This window comes from Prosopis cineraria, unplaced genomic scaffold, assembly GCF_029017545.1.
Source record: "Prosopis cineraria cultivar Desert tree isolate PC_DT_omini unplaced genomic scaffold, ASM2901754v1 PC11, whole genome shotgun sequence".
NCBI lineage: Eukaryota > Viridiplantae > Streptophyta > Magnoliopsida > Fabales > Fabaceae > Prosopis > Prosopis cineraria.
Genome location: NW_026555342.1, coordinates 6,260,710 through 6,284,357, shown reverse-complemented (window position 1 = coordinate 6,284,357; position 23,648 = coordinate 6,260,710). Strand labels below are relative to the sequence as shown.

The following is a 23,648-nucleotide window of genomic DNA, read 5'->3' as shown; positions in this document are numbered from 1 at the left end:
GGTAGGGCAGCCCTTAACCTAATACCCTACTCTAAATGTCTTTAGGCAAAAAAACCAAGCCCAAAACCCAATCCTACTAGAAGGATGCCCGACTTTGGAGGGGCTGAGTAGGCAGGGATCAAGCACCTTGAGTAGGGTCTCTAGTCTTGAATTCAAGCTTGCGTCTAATGCTATCTAAAAGATTCTCAAGTATGCTTGATTCTTTTACACATAGCCACTTAAACATTCATCTTTATATATACATCTATCATCATGTTTAATGAAGCAACCTCAGTCCCAAGATTAGGATCAAAATAGGCATATTTCTGGTGAAAAGATCAATAAGAAGACATAATTTTGCGTTTATTTTTAATGATGGGTGGAAACTAAGAACAGATGAATACAAGACTTATGATAAGTAAGGAAGCAGAGTGATGAAGATTAAGAATAGTGAAAAGCAAACATTAAGAATACACATAAACAAAAGAAGACAAAAGGGATACAAAATAAAACCTTGGATAGCCAGTGTCCCTTATCCTGGCTAAGGGAAAACTGACATATTTTTAAAAGGCCAACGATCAAGAATTTAGTATTAATCATTGCAAACTCAAAAAGACAAGTAATTAGGCCACTTAGTCCATGACTTTAAATGCATGACATAATCAATTACAATCATTCTCTCGCATTAATTGAAACTACATTTAAACTATAGAAAGTTACATATAACTTTTCATCAAACCTTAAGTGAACAACTGAACATTATAAATAACTTATAAGATGAGCCATACCTTCCGCTCTAGAGTTGCAACCTTGTGATGATATTCTTCACACAAAGACTCAACTTTTAGCTAATTGGATTTTTTCTATTCCACTAGCAACGATAATAGAGGAAGTGGAAAATAGAAGATAAGTAGAAAATGATAAAATTTATGAGAACAAGAATGGATTTCTCTAATAATTCAAACATAACAACATAATGTCCAGTTATCCATAGACAAAAATAGCCTTTGAAAAGGCCATAGATCCATCATTCACAAACATTAAACATTGTCATCAAGCTATCAATGCATCAACCATCACCAAATTTAGTTTTTAAAAGTCACAACTCAATTAATCTAATAATTCAAACATAAAGTTAATCCTAAAAAAAATCCATCATAAAGTGGACAAATTTTGAGTTACTAATGCCCATTTGGCCATTCATCCTTCAAGGTTGAACCATAAATAACCTGAAATTAAAAAATAAGAAGAATTAAATAACATGACTTTTTATAACAGAGAAAATAAATTAACAAAATTACCATATTGAGCATTCAAGCAACATTATTTATCTCTCTTTCACCCTTCCACAACCGTAGTATCATATTGTCCTCCCTCAATGACAGTAGCTACTTCTAAAAGAAAAAAAAATCAAACAAAAAAATATGTCCACCATTGTATAATAGCTGAAATCAATATTTACAGCATAAAAAATACAAGAAAAAAATTAAATTAAATTGAAAATATTACCAGATTGAACAACATGATTTATCCCTCCAAAGTTATCAAATTCACGCAATTTACTAACAAGTTCTGTGAGAGATGTTTTAGGGAAGAGCTAATTTTGAGCATAAATAAGTGCTTCAATCATTCGAGGAGATAGTGAACTCCTATATTAAATATTAATCAACTACTCGCCCTTTGGTGCTAAAAGTATATTCATATGTGACTATTGACACTAGACTAGCCAGCATGTCTTTAGACATAAGAGAAAGGGTTTTATATGTAGATGCATTTGCCTTTCACCATGACAAGATATCAAAAGCTGCACCAGAATTACAAATAATTTTAAGATTAGCTCCAAGATATTTGTCCAACTCTATTTAATCATCATTGGAACTCTTCTACTTTTATGACTCCAACTGTAGAACACCAGGGTCATTATCATCATCGAAAGAGTTATCCTTTAATGAAGTGACCCTTAATAGTGTAAACGAAGATTGGGCACTTGATTCCAAACTTACTTTAGCTAAATACTCATTATATAAAATGTATAAACAATCTTTCATACTCATTTTCATAGCTGTACATACATCTAAGTCAATGTAAAGCTGTTCGAAGACATAATTCACATAAGCCAATTTCACAATTACAGTAATCATCAATAAAGCCAATTTTATATGCTAAGGCTCACGTCACCAAAAAGAGGATCAGCATTTAATATATATTTTTACAACAAGTTCTGCATACATGCAATTTGATGAAAGTATGTGTTAGATGTCACATTCAGTGTGGAAGAGAACATCAATGTTGTATCATAAAAAACCTTCAAAAACTTGAGAAAGATATAGGCTCTACTCCAATTCCTTTCTTTAAGATACTCATGCCTACACAAATGCCTGAATGGGTCACACCTAAAGATACACTTATCTCCTCATTGATTTTAAAGGGAGTACAATATTCATCATCTTTATCATACATTCTTTCAAACTTTAAAGTAAATTCAAGCATCAAATAAGTGGAATTCCATTGTGTGTAAACATCCAAGCATATAAGGCTTTTAGTGTCCAATTTCTCTCTATTAACTCAAGTTTTTAAATTTAAGAAACCTAAAAGGAGAGGAATGAACATACCTCACAGCATTTTCAATACAATCAAAGCTTTCTTTTAACTCCTTCAAGCCTTTATTCACCATCAAATTGAGCACATAAGCACAGCATCTTAGTTGTAAGTAGTTACCATCACATACTAACCCAATCTAACAAACACTTAATTGTCTTCCTTAGTTATGGTGAATACCTTGTCAATCACCTAATCTAACAAACACTTAGTTGTCTTCCTTATTGTTTCACCTATGTGATTTTCAATCATGTATACATTCAAAATTCTCTTATGAAGTTACCACTCTGGGTCAAAAAAATGTATAGCCATACACATATAGTTAAAGTTTTGATTTTATGTCTAGTCATCAGTAGTGATACAAACATGATGAGCACACTTCTTTAGGGTCTTCTTTAATAGCTTCATTTCTCCAAGATATAATTGCCAGCAATCCCTTGTCATGGTTGTTCTTGTAGGAATTAGAAATTTGATTTCTAATTCATGCATCAATTTTCTAAATCCTTCCTTCTCAACAATCCTAAAAGGTTGCTTATCTGTAATTATAAATTTAGCAAGTTCTCTTCGACATCTCTTTTCATTATAAATATGAGGAATCAAGCCTCTTCCTTGTCCTTGCAAGTTTGCCCTTCTTTGTGACACATATTTCAACATTGATTGCTTATCATTTATTGTAGCTTTGTGTGGGTTCTTGGGACATTTAGGAATATTCCTTTTCAAGGAGTTTGTCCCATGCTTAATTAGATCACAGGTGGTGTGGCAATATTTGCAAGCTATTCTATACTCCCCATTTGTCTCTTCTAATGGCAATCTAAAAAAGAATTCCCAAACTTATGATAATTTTGATATCCTCTTTTCAGGTTCATATTTTAAAGGTTCTTTCCTCTTTTAACCCTACATTCTGCTTCCTAAGGGGCTTTTATAGTAGTGGTAATAGGAGTTAGAGGAGGTAATGAAGAAGAAGGTACTAGAGGATGTGCAACTGAACTAGGATTAATCCTACTTTGATCTTGGGGAAAGGGTGCAATCATAAGTGTGAATGGAGTAGGGTTAGCATTAAGACTTATGGGAGTTGTTTCATCAAGACTTTCGCGAGCTTTATGTGGAGAAGGAGTAGAAGCATAATTTTTTCTTCCATTTTCTAGCCTAAGAGATAATTTCATTAGCAAACAGCCATAAATAAACATTAAAAAACCAGTAGAAAAGTGCAATGCAAACCACTTTAATGTCAAACAATCAAGTAGAAAAATGCAAATAATTTCAAATTTAACTAAAACAAAACAAAAACAGAGATCTAATAAAGAAAAGAAACAAACTAGTAGTAATGTTACTTAAGCTTTGAATAAAGAGAGTGAAAGAGAAGAAGAGATATGGAGCCAGGAGACTACTTGCCTAAGCTTTGAGGAGACGAGCTGATGAACTCAAGCAAGATCGGAGGAATCTCTAAACTTTAAAGCTGCTCACATGAGGCGGAGGAAGCTTTGAACTCTGAAGCTGCTAACACGAGACAAAGGAAGCTCGAAAAGATTAGGGACATAGAGCTGTGCTAGAGATGCAATTAAGGCCCTGTTTAGTTCAAAGGGAGAGGTGGGGAAGGGAAGGGAAGGGAAGGGAGGGGAAGGGAGGTGAGGGGAGAGGAGGGGAAGGGAGGAGGGTATCGCCCTAAATTAAAGGGGGAAGTTTTGGTGGGGAGGGGAGGGGAGGGGAGGGAGGGGAAATTTTAAAAAACCTCCCCTCTCCTCTCCACCAAACACTACCTAAGAGAGAGAGATAGAGAGCATTATAGGAGAGGTGTGTGGCTGTGTGAAGGTAGTAGATTGAAAATGTGAAATGACTATTAGATGTGAGTTAGGGCTTTTAAGGTTTTAATATTTTAATTTTTCATTTATGCCCCCACCAATCTAATAAATTACGTCCTATATTGATATGTTTATAAAAAAAGTAATTATTTTTTATGTTTATCTAATTGAGCCAGATTTGAATATTGTTAGGTTTGATTAGAAGTAAATTAGTAACTCTCTTAAGTATATTTTCTGCATTTACATACACTGAAACATGAGACTTCATATTTAAGCGCTCATAGTCCCCTTTTACTAGGATGGAGTAATTAGTTTCTATTGCACAATCATTAAGATGTGCAAATGTGTAGTATTAAACTCTCTCTATTTCTATTTATAAGAGAAAAAACTGTATCACATAATTTAAGAAAATCGATTAACTATATTAATCAAGTTTGAAAATAAAATAATTAGATTATAATATCCTTTATTAATTGTGTTAATCAATCCTTCATTGATTGTTTCTCATGACTATAAATGATAAAATTATAAGGGGTAATTTAAAAAGTTTGTAATAAATACTTATTGAAAAATGTGACTTTACTTATATAAAAAAAGTTAAAAGTAATAATTTCTCTTATAAATAAAAATAGAGAGAGTATATCCTTATAATTATGTCTTAATAATAAAATTTTTATTTTATTTTCTCTCATTCAAAAGCCAAATCATCATTATGGTTAAAAAAAAAAAATCAAATGCATGAAACGTAGTTATGTTTTTTTTTTTTGGGCCTAGGCCCAGTTTTGCGTAAAAAGAAGAAAACGGATAGGAAACATAGATAAGCTATCCTATTTCTCTAGCTGTATCAAAAAAACAAAAAATCTATTCAGCGAGTATTTATTTACTTATCTCGATTTTCTCTCTTGGGGCGTTGTTTTCTTCTCCTTGAGGGTTCGAACCAGGGGCCGGTGTCGCCGTCTCGTTCTACTCTTCTAATTTTTAAGCGGCTAACTACTGAGCAATCCAGAACCGGAACATTTTCTCTCTCGTAGTAACTCATGGCAGCTGCGGCTACAACGTCGGTGGTGCCGGCTAACCGCCGGCGGATTATGAATCCGCAGGAGGATATGGAGTTCGAGACCACCGAAGGAATAGAGCCTATCTCGAGCTTCGAGAACATGGGTATCAAGGAGGATCTGCTCCGAGGCATCTATGCATATGGCTTCGAGAAGCCCTCGGCAATCCAGCAGCGAGCCGTTAGACCTATTATTGAAGGGCGAGATGTTATCGCTCAGGCCCAATCTGGTACTGGCAAGACGTCTATGATTGCTCTCACCGTTTGCCAAGTCGTCGATACTTCTATTAGAGAGTATGTCCTTGAAAGCCCTTACATTTTTGGTTGCGAATTTCCTTTTCCCTTTTATGCCTCTGCGGAAAATTAGGGATTGGTTAATAGCAATTGAATTTTTCGGATTTTTTGTTTCATGTTTCTTGGGGGAAAACGTTACCTTTACTGGAAATTTGAGGTATTGGCTATGGGGCGCTCGAGGAATAACTCATTCCTCTTGACAATTGACTATTGCATCCTTGGGGTTCTGGTCGGAGTTTTCTTTGTGTGGACAATGAGGATTTAATGAGTATTGAAATTGAATGACCTCAGCATAAGGAAAACAAAAAATTATGCTGAAGGGGAATCCCTTTTTATTGAACACAATCTAGTCAGGGTAAGGGGGCAACGATTAGTCTATTCGGTGAAGAGTTTGCTTGTCTATTTTATCAGTTTTAGATGGGAAAGTCCTATATTTGATTGTAATTTGACTAATTTCCTATGCTAGGCTTTAGGATTTCAGATATAAGAAAAGACCTGCAAAATAAGTTTGAGTTTTCAACGTAGTTTTTGGTACGGAAAATTCTAGGATTAAAGGGAAAACTCAGCTCTGAACTTCACTTTTGGTCCATGTTAGGTCTGGAATCTTATTAAGAAGATTTAAGACTGCCGTCACTGTGGATATATAATGAAGTTTCGTGGAAAACCTGCATCTCTGATGGTCAAGCAAAGATCAATTCTTGTTTTTCTAGAGTGAATTACATCTACTCCTCTTTCATGTCGAGCAACATGATAGATATATCCATGCTTATATTCAGGAATCACAAGAATTTCCTTCCCTAGGCTAATTATAGGTTACAAAAAGTTTATATGTGAAAGAGCAATATGGTCCGCTTGTTTTCAACCTGACTTGTACTGGACCTCTCTTTATGTTGCAACTTTGCTAACTCAAGGTATTTTCATTCTTAGCAAAGAAAATCGTAATTTGAATGCCTCATGTTGGTTTAATGCATAAGAATGTGTAAATGAAGATGAATTGAGGGGATTGCAGTGAATGAAGATGTGGAACAGTAGGTCATGGATAGCACTTCTCATGTATTGTAATAATGAGACAGGTGATCGTGATCGAATTTTCATTTGTCGTAGTGGGGATGGTATAAGCTTGTTTTACTCGATGTAAGGGGACTAAAATAAAGTTCCTTCACAATATTGAAGTTGATGTTAGCTTTCTTTTAGGAAATGCAAAACGAGCTCAATGGAAGAGCACTTCTGTAATATAAAAAATAAAACAAACCTTTATAATTTTAATACGATGAATAACTTTCTTCTTGTTTTTCTTAAACTTTGGGATGTGTGTGTAATTAACTAATTTCTTGGTCCTTGTTATTCAAGTAGTGTGTTTTTGGAGCAAGAGATGGAATAGAGAGCATGCCCACATAGTAGCTTTTGCAAACGATTAGATGGATTTCTACTATTTATCTTGCATTTTTTAATGGCCCCCTCAGCGTATCACCATGTGTTCTATTCTGTGTCAAGTTAAAGTTCTGTCCTTCACTGTCAAAACATGTAAGTTTACAGCTCAGTTGACTTCATTAAGGTTGTCATTTCGTAAATGGTGGTTCAGTCAATGTGTTCTTATTGTAATTGTTGATGCCTTTAAGAGTTGATTTGTATTCTATTTTTGTCATCTTCTGGTAAACATGTATTATCATCTTATGATCTCCATCCTAATAATTCTGTTACAGAGTCCAGGTGTTGATCGTGTCACCAACAAGAGAATTGGCCTCCCAGACTGAAAAGGTTATCTTGGCTATTGGAGATTACATAAATATACAAGCTCATGCATGCATTGGAGGTAAAAGTGTAGGTGAAGACATACGGAAGCTTGAGTATGGGGTTCATGTGGTTTCTGGAACTCCTGGACGAGTTTGTGACATGATAAAAAGGAGAACATTGCGAACTAGAGCCATCAAATTGTTAGTCCTTGTAAGTTCAATGCGTCTTCCAGCTATCCACTGCATTTTGTTGGGCCTCTTTATATTGCCAAGTGTTAACATCATTTCAATAACAGGACGAATCTGATGAAATGTTGAGCAGAGGGTTCAAGGATCAGATCTATGATGTGTATAGATATCTCCCTCCGGAGCTTCAGGTTTTCTTTCTCCTTTATTGTCTTTCCTGCCCTTTTGTTTTTGGAATGTTTCTATCTCAGAAATCTTTTGGAATTTATTCTACCTCAAAAATCTTTTTTATGTTTAGTAACACAGTTTTAACGAACTGTCTGGTGATTATGATATTTAGCTAATTGTATGCATCTTTTCGGAACTTAGTTACATAAATAGTGTGTGTATTGCTTTCGTATTCAGGCTGTTGGTGGAATATAGAGTGTTAGCCATTGTACGATCATTGACTTTTCAAATTCTGAGTTGTGATATTTTGGCGTATGTCAGCATCTGAATCATTATGCTCTTACTGTAGGTTGTCTTGATTTCTGCCACCCTTCCTCATGAAATATTGGAGATGACAAATAAGTTCATGACAGATCCTGTAAGGATCCTCGTAAAACGTGATGAATTGACTTTGGAGGTAAGCAATAGTTTTACATTATCTTAGTTCCTTCAAGAGCCTGCTGGATCTTGATGCAAATTTTCCCTTATGACAGGGCATCAAGCAATTTTTTGTGGCTGTTGAAAGGGAAGATTGGAAGTTTGATACTTTATGTGATCTTTATGATACCCTCACCATCACACAAGCTGTTATTTTTTGCAACACCAAGCGGAAGGTAAGCAGAAACTTTCCATGCATCATTGGCTAAGCCCTCCCATTCAGTCTCCAAAATTGTGGGGAATTGTTGATTCATGATACTATGTTTTAAATATTGTTCAATAGCTTTTCATCTTTCCTTGTCTGTTTTCCTTCTTTTGGAATAGGTTGACTGGTTGACTGAGAAAATGCGTAACAACAATTTCACTGTCTCATCAATGCATGGGGACATGCCTCAGAAAGAAAGAGATGCGATCATGGGAGAGTTTCGTGCTGGTACAACTCGTGTACTTATCACAACAGATGTTTGGGCTCGTGGTCTTGATGTGCAGCAGGCGAGTGTTTAGACCTTTGTTTCCGTTTTCATTTATTATGTTTTATGGCTTTCATTTCTTTTAGAACTCAATTGTTGAAATACTGATGAATATCTATATTCTGTATCAGGTCTCTCTAGTGATAAACTATGACCTTCCAAATAATCGAGAGCTTTATATTCATCGTATTGGTCGATCTGGGCGCTTTGGACGCAAGGTACTTGATGCAATACCTATTGCAATGTTCATTGACTGCTTGGGGCTACCCAACTTTTCTTGTCTTCTTTTTGTTGTTGTTGTTGTTGGGGGGGGTGGGGAATCCTGGTTTAATGTTCTTTCCCATTGTTGTATTCCCAGTTCCCAGCTGCTTTCTACTCTAAAACATCTTTATGATTGGCCCTGTCATGGTTTGCAGGGTGTTGCTATTAACTTCGTCAAGAGCGATGACATCAAGATCCTGAGAGATATTGAGCAATATTACAGTACACAGATTGATGAAATGCCAATGAATGTTGCTGATCTCATATAAATTGCTTTTGGTGTGCGTTGTGCTGGGTGAAGTGGATTTGTCATGCCTTACTTAGGGAGTAGTGTTTTAATGTGGGTATCTTAAATTGGGTGAGTTTATTTTGTTTATGCGCTGACATCAGTATTTTTGTTTATGTGCTTCTAAACTTACCAGTTGATGAGTTTATTCCCCCTATACATGGATATACCAGAGTGGCAGCTGCTTTTGTTCATTTGGCTGTGATTGATGTATAAATTTAGATTGTGGGACAAGTTGCATTCTCTGGCTATGTTGCCCATGACAGTTGAATGTAATTTAAGCTTTATGACAGGTGCTGATGATATTTTTTTCACGTGTCTCATAACCCGTATTTATTGCATGGAACACATTAATCTGAATCCTGCGAGGGAAAAAGATTTATCTGCCATTTCCATGTCTCACGTGCATTTCCAATTTGCTCATTGCCAGGTAATAATCTTTGGAACGTTAAGCTTAGTTGTTTTAGACCTCCATAAGTTATTAGGTCGCAACTCGCAAGAGTTAGTTCTGACTTTCTGAGTAATAACAAGCGAAACGGTCACAACTCACGTCAGTTCTGTTGTCAAGTGACGGAGGGGCGCAGGACTAACAAGCAAGAACTGGTTTCTATTTTGCGTGAAGATGGCCGAGAATGATTCCTGTGAATACTATTAGAACTTAGATGTTTTTTTTTTATTTACTACTTCGAGAGTTTCTTTACGTTTAGCGAGCTAACACCGTTAGAGAAAGGGTTAGTAACTAAATGAATGATGTAAAAAGTAAAATCCACGAGTCAACTTTTGATTGGGGAGAACCTGATTTAAAGCATACGGGGAACAGAATAAAGTTTTCTCCTTGTTAAATTTGCTCACAAAATATATGTTATCAAGATGACGAGACAATCATATATTTCTCAGCCAATCAAGCAGATTGTGGCAGAGATATATATTGATATTTGATACAAGCGAATGGCAATTAGCATGCACAAATTTGTCTCATTATATGTACTACACCAAGAACTCGTACAAACTCGCAACAAGGCCGCAAAAATTAGGAGCGTAGACTAGAACTAGAATGTAATCTCGGAAGGTGCATGAAATGTTCTTCCTCGACAGATTGGTTCTAGATTTTCACCAGCATATGAACATAACGGCGAGACTTCAACACCTGAATAAGAGGCAGCTACGTTACACAATGACCAAGTTGAACGAGATAACCTTTTCTTAGTAAGGAAAATGCTAATGCTAATTTTCTTCGTTGCCCAACAACCGCTTGTGCTTGTAGTGTTCAAAGTAGAATCAACTTTATTTTCAACAACTTATTTATCCTTCCCAAGAATGTTCCTCTTCTTCAAAAAGTCTAAATTTTATTTCACTTGATTCAGCTTATTGGACAAAATCAAGCTATTCCATTTCTTTTGTGGTACTTGCAAAGGTGAGTACCAAAAACTAGAACTTAAAACTAACCCAAGATTTTATTGCCTTCCTCGGGGCCTATATGAAAAGAGGTATAACATACCAGTTGCATATAACGGCACTGAATGTGTTAAGAAGCCACCTGCAGCAACCACCCAACGACTATGGAGTCGAAGAACAAGAAGTCTAGCACTATCTGGAGTGTCAAAATTGGATCCATTTGCATTTTTCACAGGCGCAAATTCTTCTTCCCGAAGTACCTGTACATGGATGCACAATAGCCATCAGCAATAGTAGTACTACCCTTTAGGCACCCAACTTCCGGTCAAATGAAGAGAATTATAAATACCTCAAAAAGTGCAGTCGTCGGAGCATAAGGAAATGCATCAAATACGAACTGTTCCAGTTTTAATCCCATTGTAAATCCATGTATGGAAGGGATTTTCTTCTCTGCAAGATGGTAACTGCACATATAATCCATGTGCGGATCAGATCGATAAAACATCTGAAAGATATAGGCCAAGTGTATGAATTACTATGGATGATATGCAGCATTGGCTTTTTATTACTTTACCCATATTTTATTTTCAAGTTGTCAAGTTACATACACACCTATGAATTTCTTTTTTAAACTTGAACTTCATTATATAACATTAAGAATAACAAATTCAGTGCATCACAAGGAAATAAATGTAACACTTGGAATTTAAATAACAATGAGAAGCTAGTCAGGAAAATGAACGGGAGAAGGCAATTTACTTACATGCTGTCTTTCTCAAGGCCATTAGCGACTTGGTTCAGAAAATCCAGAGTGAACATGTGTAAGCACACCTGAAATTACAAGGATGATGATAAACAAGGAAGACAATTTATAAAGCAGCCAACACAAATTACATTCAATTTTCAGAAAGAAGTCTAAACACAAGCATTGTCTGCATGTGCTTGTACATATCGCCAATCAATTTCTGCATATACTAACAATTAAAATGTAAAAGTCCTATGTGCCATCCTAGAACAAAGTAAAAGCACTGGTGGAACCTGAATAATACTTGTATTATTGGGAATTTAACACTTCTTCACTATAAAGTGAGAAAAGGACATAGAAAACTATCCCCTGTTCCAGCCAAATTATCCCAGAAAATGAGGAACAGCAAGCCCAGCAAACACAAATAAAACACACGCTTACTGACCTTTGAGAGTTCGGAACTCTCCTTCACTAGCTAACCAAAATGTTGCCAGCCTGCCTCATCCTGACACTCTTCCCTCCATAAAAGCTTAAACTCCTGCTCCACTCATTTTCATTATAATAAAACTTCTATGCTTTCTAACAGCTTAAGATTTCTAGCCATCGGTATAAGAGCACCAGCTCCATTTTTTTTTTTTTGGCCAAAAAGCACCAACTCCAGTTTGAGTCACATTTTGTCACTGTCAAAAATTAGTAGTCCCACTGAATTAAGCAGCGCCAGGACTTATCATTAATCTAGTTGATAACCTGTCTTTCCGTTCTAAAAGACGATCATAAAAACTTAAAAGAACCAATAATCCGTAGGGATCAGAAAGGGCCTCAAAAAAAAAAAGCACGATTTGTGGAAAAAAAGGTTCAAGACCATGAAACTAGCTAGAGTGGCAAAAGACTCACATTACTCCAACAAAAACGAAGACGGCCAGTTTCTTGATTGACTGCAGAAGCTAGAGATGGATCCAACTCACTGTATTCAACTACAGTAAGAGGTCCACCTTTCCCTCGACGTACAAATACACCAACCTTTTCTTGGGGATATGCCTGTTATATGACGACAGAAATAGAAATAGTAAGCAAAAAAGAAAAGAAGCACGAGGGTAACTTAGTTATATATCAAAAAAGAGATCACTGCCTACCGCAATTTCCATGACAGGCAAAGCCTAAAATTTGGTCTAAGAAAAATAAACACAACCAAACATGTTGGATTTTTATAGACGCGTGTATTTTATATATTATCTATGTCCTACTGTTTTTCTATGAGAGCACGTATTAATAACACCTCATTTCTTCCAATCCCTAGGACTTTGTGGCATCATAAATTCATGCTTTTGTATATGGACGATGATTAAATAAAAGCAACAAGGATGACTGGATACTGGTCAGTTACCTTGCGGACAACTTTGGCTGCAGCAGCTACACCTTTATCAATGAAGTAACCCAGGAAAGCGGGATCAGCAACTCGGACCTGTTTCATGAGTCCTAATAATTAAGTCTTCAAATAAAAGGGAGTGACGGATGACTGATTCTGTTAACATGACTAATTCAAGTTCAAAACAGAAAACAAGGAAAACTCACCAGGGCATTATCAACACCATAGCAATCAACATACTTAATTCCTCTTGAGGCCATGTCTTCCAATAACCTTGAATATTTCAGAGCTGAACAAGAAAAGAATTTGCCATTTTAATAAATACTCATGCAACAAGTGAAAAATAAGAAAAGTACAGTCAATGTTAACATTTGAAATTCAAAGAATATATAAAAAGCTTCAATAAACTACAATACCTGAATATACTCCACCATTCCCATCAGGAGCCTCTGCTACCTGGCTTTAGGAGTTTGAAATATTAACCACCAGCATAGCAGAATAGTTTCAAACCAAGAAAGGAAATTTCAGAGAAAAGAAAGTAAAAGCATTGCAAGGAGAAGGCTCGTTAAATGAAAGAGACCATACTCTGCATGGAGTTTCCATTATAAATCTACCGTTCTTGGAAACACAAGGGATGGTCCCTTGCTGGAAGAAGGTAACCTATATGAAAGAGGTGAATCTAAAGTAAGCAACCTCACCCAATGAAAAACAGGTAGTAATAGCACAAGGAAAAGGTTCCGAGGCTTCTTACTTGTTCTGGGTCAAGACCAAAAAATTTATGACTTCCAAAGAATTTCCGTGTTGCATCATCAGTGAATGGACTAGTCATAATGTACCAGTGTATTTGCACTGAAGAAGCAGAACCTACACCAGGTAGATCGGCCAGGATGACAAATGGAATGGCGTATGAATAAACTTAACCAAGACAAAAGGAACCCACTCTCATTTGTAGCTTGAGCAGCCAGTCTCTGTACACACAAAATTCGCTCCGCTTGCAGTTGGAAAAGTGACTTTCCCGATGGAAGTCCAATATCTAAAAAGAAAATTAAGAACACAAGGAACCGATAATTTTTTATGATTTATTCTGAAAGAACATTCAAGCAACAAAAGAACCATTATCTCATAGATAATAAATAACTAAATACATAAACAAAGGAAGACCTCTAAACATTGCACATAAATGAAAACTATGCTCCAGTTACTTTAATCTGCATGTCAAGCAGAAAACCTGTCCACATGCTTGATATTGTAGTTAATATTCATATTTTTTTGTAGGAAAGAAGAAAAATGTAATTTGTCATTGCATTGGCCAAAATTCCTTTTCTTATATACATTATTAAATGAAAATAGTTTTATCTAGTATTGGGTGTAGCCCTATTACATAAAAGGGAGAATCACATTCAGCCCTCTTCTAAGAAAATTTATCACAGGCAAAGACTAACAATAAGTCCCATTCAAAAAAAAAAAAAAAGTCATGTTCTCATTTTAACAACAATCCATTCTATATTGGTCCTTATCTGTAATTAATTCTCTTGGAAGGGGGCTGGCTATGATTTTCCCTATATAAAATGCCAAAGCTTTCCTTTAATTCAACTTCAGGACTGGAAATTCGATCTTTTCAAATAATAGAAACTCAATGCTTATTTCATCACTAAAACTTCAGTGCTAAAACTCAATGCTTATTTCATCACTAAAACTTCAGTGCTAAAATTTTCACTTTCATCAAATACACCCCAAGTGTTTCAGTTGTCTTCCAAAAAGGTTTGAATATTTCAAAAAGCTTATTCCTCTGCAAGAAGCATCTATGAAAAGAATATATGACCACAATGATTACACCATAAATAGAAGGTCCAGTACATCACTGACAGGCCTTCCATTTCATGTTAAAATCATCATGACTAAAAAAAGAATAAAGAATATGCAAAGAATATAAAATGTAGAGAATAAATTCATCAATGGCCAAGAATTGCAAATTGGACCTCAAGACAAATTATGTATAACATGTGAATTGATAGGCTTTATCATATTCAATTAAAGAGTTTGAAAAGAAGAGTCAATTAATTAACCACCAGAATGAGTCTCATAACATTTCCAATATAACAAAATTGCTATAAAAGAAACTTGAACTGTAACAAGTTGCTTCCAGAATTGAGATGACTCACTGAAACATCCTTTTGGATCTGAACTTCCAAGGCGAGTCCCCTGCATTTACAGGTTCAAGACATCCTTGAGACAGCCATACAGATGAATTTTTGTGAAGTTTAATATGTTAAATAAAAACAGCTTTTATGAAGAAAATATTATAATTTATTACCGCTTATCATTTGGTGATCTTCCAGTTTAAATCGGTAACAAAATATAGTAGAAGTCAAAATGTAAGTTAGCTTCTTGTTTTATCTTGACATGTTTTAGTCAGATCAGTGTTTGCCATCAAGAAAGAAATTCAATCACTCTAACGGAGGCAAGATGAGAAGGAAAATTGCAGTTCAAATTCAAATTATAATTAGATGATGTGGGATATTTTCTGATGGAGACAGATGAGGCTTAGGACCCTGCCTGAGTTAAATGTCTCAACTCTCAAGTCAACTCCTCTAGTATAGGATGTTGTACTGAATTAATATATTTAGAAAATATATTAATAATTATATAAAAAGAAAATAAATTAATAAAATGCAAACTATAAATCTTGGATGGTAAGATAGAAATTTAACATACAGACTGCTTTTAAATGATTGAAAACAGAAAAAGTAAAGTTCACATGCTAAGCAATTATCAAGATTGAAGGCATCGGTATAATAACAATGTCAATGAAAAATATGAAAAAAGAAAATTAAAAGCATGGTAATGACTGGATGTGAATAAACAGGTGTAGAAAAATTCAAATAATCTTGAATTGATAAAAAATAGAGAACTGAAATTATTATTACGATTTAATTAACACACACACAGTTATATATATTGAGGCCGCTTTTTCTTTTGGTCAGATCCCCACTAAACAAATAATAGTGATTTATTTTAAATTTGGTGAAACCCGATGGGAAAAGAGTAGGGAACCCCATAAAGCAACTTTATTGTGCTTCATGATTACTACAATAAACAAAGTTAGAGCCACTACTTTTCTACAAACAAATCATACACATGTTATTACAAGTGAACACCAAAAAGTTCAGAGGTAAAAAAAAAATAATAATAATAATAATAAGAACACCAAAAAGTTAAATCAATCATCGCAGCCTCTAGAATAAATTACTCCAAATGCTACGATTTTATCAAAAAAAATTATGTACTACGATACATCAAAAATTTTTTTATTAAAGTGAAAAAGGCATCAGCTTTTTAAATTAAGCAAGCACAATTTTTCAGGGAATAATGCTGGGTGGGCTTTAGAGACAATCAATCAATAGGGAGACTAAAATCGTCACCGCCCATTTGTCCCGAATGTAGATATTTTCCAAAAAGAGGCAACATCATGCCAAAATAATGTTTCAGGAAGTACCCAAAAAAAAGGGGAAATCGCATTGTGAATTACTATCTTTATCATCTAAGTAATGCCCCTTTCAAAGAAGTAAAGTTCACTAATCACTGCACCAACTTCTGAAGGGGAAGAGAAATCGACAAGATAACAGAGCACTCATTCACCCAATTAAACCAACAAACAAACAAAATATCAAAAGAAGGATTATGCCAAAAGGCATCGAGGATCTCTTTAGCAATTAGAACATGAAAATAATAATAATAATAATAATAATAATAACAACGATTCTAAGCAATCGCAGAAGTACCTGGCCACCCGATAAAAGCAATACAGCCAACTTCCCACCTGATATAGCCTTCAAACCCATCTTCCACCATCTCTCTCTTTCTTCTATGGTTCGCTCCTCCACGGTCGACACAGAACTCTCTGGCACCGGCTCAATGGCAGCTGCTGGCAGTCCTGAAGTGATTTCACACAAAGAACGCCCGTCAAAATTACTTCCTTTTCAGTACTGGCATGCGCGGAGTAAGTTTATATGCGTATGTGACGAGAAATATGGATAGACCTTGAGATCGAAGAGAACATCGGATAATCCGATCAATCCTCGGGAGATCCAGATTCTGCAAATTGAAGTCATCAATTACAACAAAGTCAAATTAAACAAATGAATAATTTGTTTTTTTTTTGGCCAACATATGGAACAATTCAATACGGAAGAAATCTCTAGTTGATCTGAAAACCGGACTTAACATCCAATAGTTACATAAATGAAAATTCCAAGCCCAGAAGTATAGACAACAAAGTTGAGGAGTAAATCTTAAACTTCGATGCGCTGAACTCGCAATAATTGGCATTCATTCGAACGCGAAACAAGCTGACTTTGTCAAATCACCAAGAATTATTGAGGGAATAAACAGGATATAGAATTCCGAATCATGGAAATCTAACTTCCCAACTGAACAAGAACGAAAGAACCGAAATGCCGGATCGAAAAGATAACAGGGTGCGATGGGAGTTTACTTCGATGTCTTTGACAAGGAGGTCACGTTCTTCAGGGGAAAGTTCGTCCCAGAGAGCAAAAGCGTCCTCCTGACCATAATCCTTGAGCCTCTCGAGCAGATGCTGCGGTGGTGGCGTCGGCGAGGATACGACGCCGTTTCCATCCAATCCCACCGACGAAGGCTCCCTCATTCTCTCTCTTCCTCCTCCGCTCTCTCTCTCTCTCTCTCTCTCTGTTGTGCTTTGTGTGAAGTGTATCGTGTTTGTTGGTTTTGGAGACAGAGGAACAGTGGGGAGGAAGACAAGAATCAAATCAGAGTAACAACCTCACCTGCATCTTCGGAAATGACGTAAATGACCTTCATACATTGCCTAAAAAGTCAGGACTACGATGAAGCCTCGTCGGCTTTCGAATTTTTAACTCCAGAGGCAACAGCGGAATCTTAACGGCATACATTTCACGAAAAGAAAAATATTTCGTCCTAAAAATTAAAATTTTTAAAATTAAAAAAAAATAGAACTTTAACTTCCTATATTTTATTAAAATTTTATTATAAATTTTTATATTTTTTTAATATTTTAAATTTTTAAATGTTTTAAGGGTCTTAAAATATTAAAAAAATAAAAGTGTAGAAATTTAAAATATTTAAAAAATACTACATGAATTTATATTAAAACTTAAGCAGAGTAAATTGACCCAAAATTATATCTTCACCTAAAATTATATATTCTAATTTATAAGACACAGACACCTTTGGGAAGATTTAATCTTTTAAAATATAAGACATTTTGATAAAAATTTATTAAAAATAATTTTTTAAATATTACCTATCTAATTATATTTTTTAATATCCTTTTATAAATGAAGTATTAAATTAAAAATATTTTTAAAATTTTATAGTTTTTTTCTTAAAAAAAATGTTAATTGTGACAGTAATATTATTTCCTAGTGTGACTGTTTATCATCAAAGTAATATTATTGATATTCTTAATTTTTATTTTTTAAAAAACAAAATAAAGTGTTGAACAACTTGGAGAAAGACGTGGAAGATATATTTTATTGAATAGCATCAATTATCAATTATTTATGCGCCTCATAACAGCTAAACTTGAAAAACAAATTTGTTACACGTATAGAAAGCTCTTGAACAATTAGCGTCTAAATTAGCAAACGTAACTGAGGAAAATGAGGATGGTTAATACCAATATTTGAGACATAAAATAGGGGGAAAAAAACTTTTTAGACCTTTACTTTTCAAATCACAAGGATTAATATAAAAAGTTTATTACATAATTTTCTTAATTAATTAAATGATTTTGATTAGTGTAACATGCCTTTTTTGCACATGAAAGTTTAAATGAATTGAGTATTAGGGACTTATCAAAGTCAAGACATGTGCCTCCAAATTTAAAGAGCACTTATAAATATATTATAGATTATTCATTAATAAAGTTCTGATATCAACAATTAGATTTGATAACACAATCTTATAACCAAATTTTTATTAACTGAATCAAAATTTGTTAGTTATAACTTCTTCTTTTTTGGTTGTATTACATATGTACCAGTACATATTAACTCCCTCGGGTATTTATTACATAACTATACGTTAACTTCTTTATAGTATACATTGAAGAAATTCATTAAAATTGAGTATTTTTAGAAATGAGTCATAAATATTTTTATTAATTTTGTAAAAAGTCCTACTAATAATTTGGAAATTATAGTACTGTGAAATTATGAAGAGAAACATTGTACTACTGCCCAAGCAGATAACAAATGAAGTCGTAATTAATTGATGTTGCCTTTTATAATGTGTTTGTCGGTACAAGTATTCATAATTTTTTAGTGAGTTTGGGACAAGTCTTGACCACTCCAGGTCGGTTTCTCTACTTCATCAGATAATGAGCACGTTCAAAATATTAAACATTGATGTCTCTCTATTACTGTATATTACTTACTTCAATCTTATATTCTTATTCATAACATAAAGAGAGAATGATTTTTTTATTATTTACAAGTCATGTGATTAAGTTTTTATCATGAGTTTTTTTTTATTATCATTCAATATTGGTGAGAGAATATACACGTGGTTAAAATTTAATATGAGCAGATTTAAAAACTTATTAAACTTTTATATAGAACTAATGAGTTGACTTACAAATGGAATTAGAGGGAGCATATATTTTCAATCATGCCTCAAATTATGAGCTGAAGATATTGAAATTAAATGAAATCAGAAAAAAGATTAATTAACCAAGTCAGTATTCTCTAAAATATAAAAGTTGAAACATTTATTGGTGGTATTTTATAATAGAGCTCGCAAAATCAATCATTGTCAATAACAGTTGGTTTCAATCTTAATGATATTTATATACCTGTCTGTATCTTAAATCTGAATCAGTATTAAAAAAAAATAATTATTCCTACTTTTTCTTATTTAATCTTGTCCATACAAACCAATTGAGGGGATTGTAATTTAATTTTATTCTTTTTAAATATGTTTCTTTCTTTTTTTTATGCATGCCATGGATTTTCAAACCTAGAACATGCATGTATCTAATAAATTAAATTCTCTCTATAACTAATTAAGTAGTCCCATATTTAATATAAGTACAAAGAACTGCATTATTTCTTTATTTTCTCTTTTGTAATTTTTTTGAATGTATACTCTATGGTCTATTCAATGTCATTTTGTGATTATTAATAATGTAAAATGCATATCTAAAAGAAGGGATATATATAATGAAACTTTCTTCCTCAAATTTAGGTTGGTTATCAATTTGACCTCTTATATATTTTTTTTTTATCAATTAAGCTTATAGAGTTTCCAACATAATTTTATATTTTTATTTGACCCTCATGAAACTGACCAACATTTTTTTTTTGGCAATGCATGAAGATGTTTTGTTAGTATTGAGTTAAAAGTTACACTTCATCATGATGAATTAAGTTTTGAATTCTTAGTGGGAGAAGTGTTCACATTTAATGTATGATCTTACCTCAAATAGAATTGCTTCTAATAGAAAGATACACATGAGTAATAAAAAAAGTTACACTATATGTATTTTTAGGATTATATATGTCTTTGAATCATAAGGGCTAATTATGTATGGATATTAAAAATTTAAAAACTTAATTGATAAAGATTAAATGTCAAAAATTAAATTAAAATTAATTGGATTACTGAAAATTTCATTATTGCTATCTTGAAAAAATAACAGAGCTTTCATTGTCTATTATTGCCTTTAATTTGTTGATAAATCAGGAGATAGTTGCATGTTCTGCAATTTGTTCTCGAAAACTACATGCTAACGCATTGCTGTTATCTTCCTTCTTGCTTAATAATTTTTTAGTTATATTTAGGTAAGATAGATATTTCTCCTAAAATGATTTTAAGAACAAATCATTATCTCACATAGATAAAAGGCATTTAAAATCTTATTTTTCAAAATTACATGTCTCCCTATATACACATGATACGTACGACTGTATAACAATTAGTTTTTGAAATATTATACTTATTTTTTCCCTGTCAATGTCTTATTTTTTACCTGTCAGTAAGATGCATAAAAGTATATCAAAAAAACAAAAAACTCAGAAAATTATTTTAAGGTCCCAATCAACATAATTGATTACTCACAGGTTCATTTATCATTCTCCTAAGCTCAATTACTAATAGACTTGTGAGTAATTGATTGTGTTAAGTGTGACTTGTGTGTAATTCTCCTTAAAAAATTTGCACAGAGTAATATAATTTATAAATAAGGAACATACCATCAAAAATATTTTATATCAATCAAGGATTAAAAGATTTTAAAATATCACAGCAGGATCAGGGGACTGACTATAATACCCTACCTTTATTTTTTAATTGACAAGTAGCTATTCATTAATTAATAAGTACCTATTCTTATTTAATAATATACTCTTTGCTTATTGACAAGTTCAAGAATATAAAAGAATTTAGTTGTAAGAAGAAGCAAGTGTATGTTGGGTTTCAAAAACTAACAATTCGTTAATCAATACTAATTCATATTTAATAAGAAATCATTTGCTAATTAATAAGTTCAGTAATATGAAAAAGCTTGATTGTGAAAAGGGATAAGTGTAAATCATGTTTCAATAAGTAGTAAATACTCATTTTCATTTAATAATAAGTCATTCACTAATTAACAAGTTTAAAAACTCGAACGAACTTGGTTGTAAGAAATGATAAGTATAGATCATGTTTCAACAAGTAACTATTCATTAATTAATAAGTACCCACTTATATTTAATAAAAAATTATTTTCTAGTTGATAAGTTTTAAAAAAGAAAAAAGAAAGAAAGAGTATTTTACTCTTTTTTCTTTTAAAATCATTTTTCAAATTAGTCTCCTAATTCTATAGTGACGTTTCAAAATGTTTTTATTCTTGTTTGATATTAAATTGCTTCAATAGTTTTTGAATGATATTTTTCCAGTGAGTAATGCAATTCTGTATAAATTTAATTTTATAAATGTTGAATGATATTGATATCCATACACTATTAAAGCAATATAGATTTAGATTTAAAAAAAAAGACAGATAAAAGAGCTAGAAAAGGGAAGTAAATTCTTGAATAATTTTTTTATTTTAACCTTATTAACTTGAACAAATATATATAAATGGGAGGAATGACAAGTAACTATCTCAAAAGAAAATTAATATTAAATCAAAATATTTTTAAAAATTTTAATACTGAAACATAAGAGAGAAAAATTAAATTTGAAAACTTTTTAATTGCAAAGAAAATTTCTAACTTACTAACTCAAAAAAAAAAATTTAACCAGACATTAATGTTCTTATGAGTTCCTTATTTATCATTCACCCAATTCTATTCTATCTTATAATTCAAGACTGAAATGATACTAATAATTGAAGTTGTTGTTCAGAGGTTATAATCGTGAAACTTGCAACCCACATTCTAAGTCACATGATTATTTTTTTCCCAATTCTTTGGTAGTTAGAGAAGTTTTTAGATACATTGATTATAGGAAAACTGACATTTAAATATCCCATAAAAATATTAATTATATTTAAGAATTTTAAAAATTTGAAATTTTAAATAAGAGTCAGGGTTCTTGACTGAAATTAAAAAAAATTGAGTTAATTTTTTTCTGATACTTACATTTTGTATTTTTAGTATTTATTTTTTATATTTCTAATCTTCAATTTTTCAATATTTTCAATAGTCATATCAGAAGTTTTCAATAGCTATTTTCTATGTTTTCAATGCTAAAAGGAATGGATGATTAAGGTGGGTATTGAAAATTTAAAACGACTATTGAAAAGTGAAGAATTAAGTGTCAAAAATACTAAAAATGAGTATTAAAAATTTAAAAATTGAGTATTAAAAATATGGAAGATGATTATTGAAAAAAATTCATGTAAAAGAAAATTAATTCCCAAAAAGAACCATAATCCTTCTTTTGAATTTTCAAAAATTTAAAATAATTAATTGTAATTAATATTTTTAGACGATTCTTGAATGTTATTTTTCATTTAATTATATTTTGCTTAATCATAAATATTCTGTGTGAATGATAGATTTCGCAATCGAGACTAGGCCCAGCACGTTAGGTAGAAAGTGCATTCCAATATTGTGACTGTGACGGCTCCTAGGCTTTTCCTTCCGCACCCTCCCACCAAGCCCTACCCCAACCCAATACATTAAAAAAAAAAAAAGAGTTTAAGTGTTGTGCAATCCACGAGAAATTTAACTCTTATTATTATTATTTTTTTCCGTGCACTAAACCTTCCTTCATTGAAAAGCCGACAGTGTTGACTAATTTAAATTGAGTTTGGTTGAAATCCTTTCGATTAAAAATTATACCATCAAATATAGTTTCATTCTTAGAATTTAAACTCAAAAATCTGGTTTAGCTGGTACAATTTTATTGTCAGTAAGAAGAAAGAATGGTGAATATCTTAATGATTTTTAATTAAAAACACAGATAAATATGTTGAAAAATTTTAATAAAAAAATTTAAGAGGGAAGAAAAAGGATGTGATAAATAATAATTAAATTATATTTAATAATAAATATGTAATTATATATCTAAAATATTTATTTAGATTTTACAGGCATTATATGAAATCTAGCTAGCTAGTGCCTTTTAAATTGTAGAAAATTTTGATTTTAATTTGATTTTTGTTTTCCCTTCTTTTTGGTAGAAGAAAAAAGTGAGTTGGATTTAGAAGTTCATTAATATCAGGTATGTATCTAAGCTTAAAGAGCACCTACCCAAAAAATCCTCAATATCAGAAGATAGGATTTGATCACATAATTTTATAAATTATGAGTCAAATTCTTATCAATTGAATTAATTTTTATTAGTT

General features: G+C 32.7%; 2 protein-coding genes across 2 annotated transcripts; one reads left to right on the top strand and one right to left on the bottom strand.

Moving 5' to 3' along the window:
• Positions 1 to 5,272: 5,272 nt before the first annotated feature.
• LOC129285270 (eukaryotic initiation factor 4A-3) lies at positions 5,273 to 9,619 on the top strand. Its single transcript, XM_054920867.1, has 8 exons — positions 5,273 to 5,724; positions 7,428 to 7,668; positions 7,754 to 7,834; positions 8,161 to 8,268; positions 8,345 to 8,464; positions 8,613 to 8,780; positions 8,890 to 8,976; positions 9,175 to 9,619. Exons 1-8 carry the CDS (start codon positions 5,414 to 5,416, stop codon positions 9,286 to 9,288), a joined length of 1,230 nt encoding a protein of 409 aa, XP_054776842.1. The 5' UTR covers positions 5,273 to 5,413; the 3' UTR covers positions 9,289 to 9,619.
• Positions 9,620 to 10,119: 500 nt separating this feature from the next.
• LOC129285269 (UDP-N-acetylglucosamine diphosphorylase 1-like) lies at positions 10,120 to 17,581 on the bottom strand. Its single transcript, XM_054920866.1, has 15 exons — positions 17,307 to 17,581; positions 16,852 to 16,906; positions 16,594 to 16,745; positions 14,974 to 15,013; positions 13,752 to 13,844; positions 13,563 to 13,675; positions 13,397 to 13,471; positions 13,228 to 13,267; positions 13,018 to 13,100; positions 12,830 to 12,907; positions 12,340 to 12,483; positions 11,464 to 11,531; positions 11,050 to 11,164; positions 10,804 to 10,960; positions 10,120 to 10,452 (listed from the first exon to the last, which is right to left on the bottom strand). Exons 1-15 carry the CDS (start codon positions 17,475 to 17,477, stop codon positions 10,355 to 10,357), a joined length of 1,482 nt encoding a protein of 493 aa, XP_054776841.1. The 5' UTR covers positions 17,478 to 17,581; the 3' UTR covers positions 10,120 to 10,354.
• Positions 17,582 to 23,648: the final 6,067 nt, after the last annotated feature.